The sequence below is a fragment of the Ambystoma mexicanum genome, chromosome 8, assembly GCF_040938575.1.
Source record: "Ambystoma mexicanum isolate Mex_15411 chromosome 8, UKY_AmexF1_1, whole genome shotgun sequence".
Classification (NCBI taxonomy): domain Eukaryota; kingdom Metazoa; phylum Chordata; class Amphibia; order Caudata; family Ambystomatidae; genus Ambystoma; species Ambystoma mexicanum.
In genome coordinates, this window is record NC_090929.1 from 320,961,039 (window position 1) to 320,964,116 (window position 3,078).

Consider the following 3,078-nt stretch of genomic DNA (forward strand, 5'->3'; position numbering starts at 1 on the left):
GTCACGAGGGGAAAGTAACCTACATGGGACCTGAAGGGCTAAAGTTGCATTAAGGTCCCCTTAATGCAGTGGGATATCCATTGATCTTTATAACTCCCTGCACCTTAAGTAGCCCTCCTAATTCTGGACCGCCTCTCTTAAGGAGATGTCAATTATCTGTTCATGTAAAGATGGAATCAGTTCAAAAAGTACTTTACCCTCTACCCTGGTGACTTTCACTTCGTTATTTGGGTCAGACACAGACTCATCTCAAATCGCGCTTAACATTCTCAATGCTGGGACCAAACATCTTGGAGGGGTGGTGTCTGTTAGGGATCTCTCTCATACCCAAGAGGACAATTTTGGAAAAATGGGGCAAAAGGGTGTTTACGGTAAGTATCTTATGGATGTCAATGGCAATGCACCATAGCCTCTGGCAAATTCCCTCCAAAAGCGCGTGTCTTTGGAGAGGTAAAAAAAATAGCTAAGTATTGTGGTAATGGACAAGGAGGGTGCATGAGGAAGAGAAAGAAGGAATGGAAATGGCACAACAATTAAAGGAAGCTGCATAGGAAGCGAGGGAAGAGAGCACAAGAAACAAGTTGCTGAAACAGAAGAAGAAGTGAGAAAGAGAAGGAAGCTCAGGGAACATGATGCTGAAACAGAAGAAGAATTGAGAAAGAGGAGGAGCATGGAGCTCAGAAAACACGATGTGAAAACAGAACACATGAGAAAGTGGAGGGAGCTCATGAAACAAGATGCTGAAGCAGAATAACAAATGAGGAGGAGGAGGAGGGAGCACAGGAACCAAGGTGCTGAAACAGAAGAACAATTGAGAAAGAGGAGGGAGCACAGGAACCAAGATGTTGAAACAGAAGAACAAATGAGAAAGGGGAGGGAGCACAGTCACCAAGATGCTGAAACAGAACAAGTGAGAAGGAGGAGGGAGCACAGGAACCAAGATGTTGAAACAGAAGAACAAATGAGAAAGAGGAAGGAGCACAGGAACCAAGATGCTGAAACAGAAGAACAAGTGAGAAAGAGGAGGGAGCACAGGAACCAATATGTTGAAACAGAAGAACAAATGAGAAAGGGGAGGGAGCACAGTCACCAAGATGCTGAAACAGAACAAGTGAGAAATAGAAGGGAGCACAGGAAACAACATACTGAAACAGAAGAACACGTGAGAAAGAGGAGGCGACTCAGGAAACAAGATCCTGAAACAGAAGAAGTGAGTAAGAGAAGGGAGCTCATGAACCAAGAGACTGAAACAGAAAAACATGTGAGGAAGAGGAGGAAGCTCAGGAAACAAAGTGTGGAAATAGAAGAACAAATGAGGAAGAGTAGGGAGCAAGGGAACCAATATACTGAAACAGAAGAACACGTGAGAAAGGGGAGGCAACTCAGGAAACAAGATGCTGAAACAGAAAAACATGCGAGAAAGAGGAGGAAGCTCAGGAAACAAGGTGCAGAAACAGAAGAACAAATGAGAAAGAGGAGGGAGCTCTGGAACCAAGATGCTGAAACAGAAGAAGTGAGAAAGGGGAGGGAGCACAGGAACCAAGAGACTGAAACAGAAAAACATGTGAGGAAGAGGAGGAAGCTCAGGAAACAAAGTGTGGAAATAGAAGAACAAATGAGGAAGAGGAGGGAGCACAGGAACCAAGACGGTGAAACAGAAGAAGTGAGTAAGAGAAGGGAGCTCATGAACCAAGATGCTGAAACAGAAGAAGTGAGAAAGGGGAGGGAGCACAGGAACCAAGATGCTGAAACAGAAGAACAAGTGAGAAAGAGGAGGAAGCACAGGAACCAAGATGCTGAAACAGAAGAACAAGTGAGAAAGAGGAGGGAGCACAGAAACCAAGATGTTGAAACAGAAGACCAAATGAGAAAGGGGAGGGAGCACAGTCACCAAGATGCTGAACCAGAACAAGTGAGAAATAGAAGGGAGCACAGGAAACAACATACTGAAACAGAAGAACACATGAGAAAGGGGAGGCGACTCAGGAAATAAGATGCTGAAACAGAAAAACATGTGAGAAAGAGGAGGAAGCTCAGGAAACAAGATGCTGAAACAGAAGAAGTGAGTAAGAGACGGGAGCTCATGAACCAAGAGACTGAAACAGAAAAACATGTGAGGAAGAGGAGGAAGCTCAGGAAACAAAGTGCGGAAATAGAAGAACAAATGAGGAAGAGGAGGGAGCACAGGAACCAAGATGGTGAAACAGAAGAAGTGAGAAAGAGGAGGGAGCTCTGGAACCAAGATGCTGAAACAGAAGAACACATGAGAAAGGGGAAGGAGCTCAGGAAACAAGATGCTGAAACAGAAGAACAAATGAGGAAGAGGAGGCAGCACAGGAACCAAGGCACTGAAACAGAAGAAGTGAGAAAGAGAAGGGAGCTCAGGAACCAAGATGCTGAAACAGAACAAGTGAGAAAGAGGAGGGAGCTCATGAACCAAGATGCTGAAGCAGAAGAAGTGAGAAAGAGGAGGGAGCTCATGAAACAAGATGCTGAAAGAGAAGAAGTGAGAAGGAGGAGGGAGCTCTGGAACTAAGATGCTGAAGCAGAGGAACAAATGAGAAAGAGGAGGGAGCTCAGGAAACAGAGGTGATTTCATTTTCAATGTGCACCAAAGAATGAAACTGACTAGCTGCACAGATTGATTGTGCATTACCCCCACCTTCTGACCCAGTCATAAGCACAGCCCAAGAATCTCGCGTTCAAGTATCTGGAAATATTGCCATGAGTGCAGATGTGAAAACAGAAGACATGAGAAAGAGGAGGGAGCTCAGGAAACAAGATACTGAAACAGAAGAACACGTGAGAAAGGGGTGGGAGCTCATGAAACAAGGTGCAAAAACAGAAGGAGTGAGAAAGAGAAGTGAGCTCAGGGAACAAGATACTGAAACAGAAGAACAAGTGAGAAAGAGGAGGGAGCACAGGAACCAAGATGCTGAAACTGAAGAACAAATGAGAAAGGGGAGGAAGCTCAGGAAACAAGGTGCAGAAACAGAAGAACAAATGAGGAAGAGGAGGGAGCACAGGAACCAAGATGCTGAAACAGAACAAGTGAGAAATAGAAGGGAGCACATGAAA

At 44.9% G+C, this 3,078-nt stretch overlaps 1 protein-coding gene across 1 annotated transcript; it reads left to right on the top strand.

The window, feature by feature from the left end:
• Window positions 1–757: 757 nt before the first annotated feature.
• Window positions 758–1,993, top strand: LOC138471554 (trichohyalin-like). Its single transcript, XM_069609219.1, has one exon. It carries the CDS (start codon window positions 758–760, stop codon window positions 1,991–1,993), a length of 1,236 nt encoding a protein of 411 aa, XP_069465320.1.
• Window positions 1,994–3,078: the final 1,085 nt, after the last annotated feature.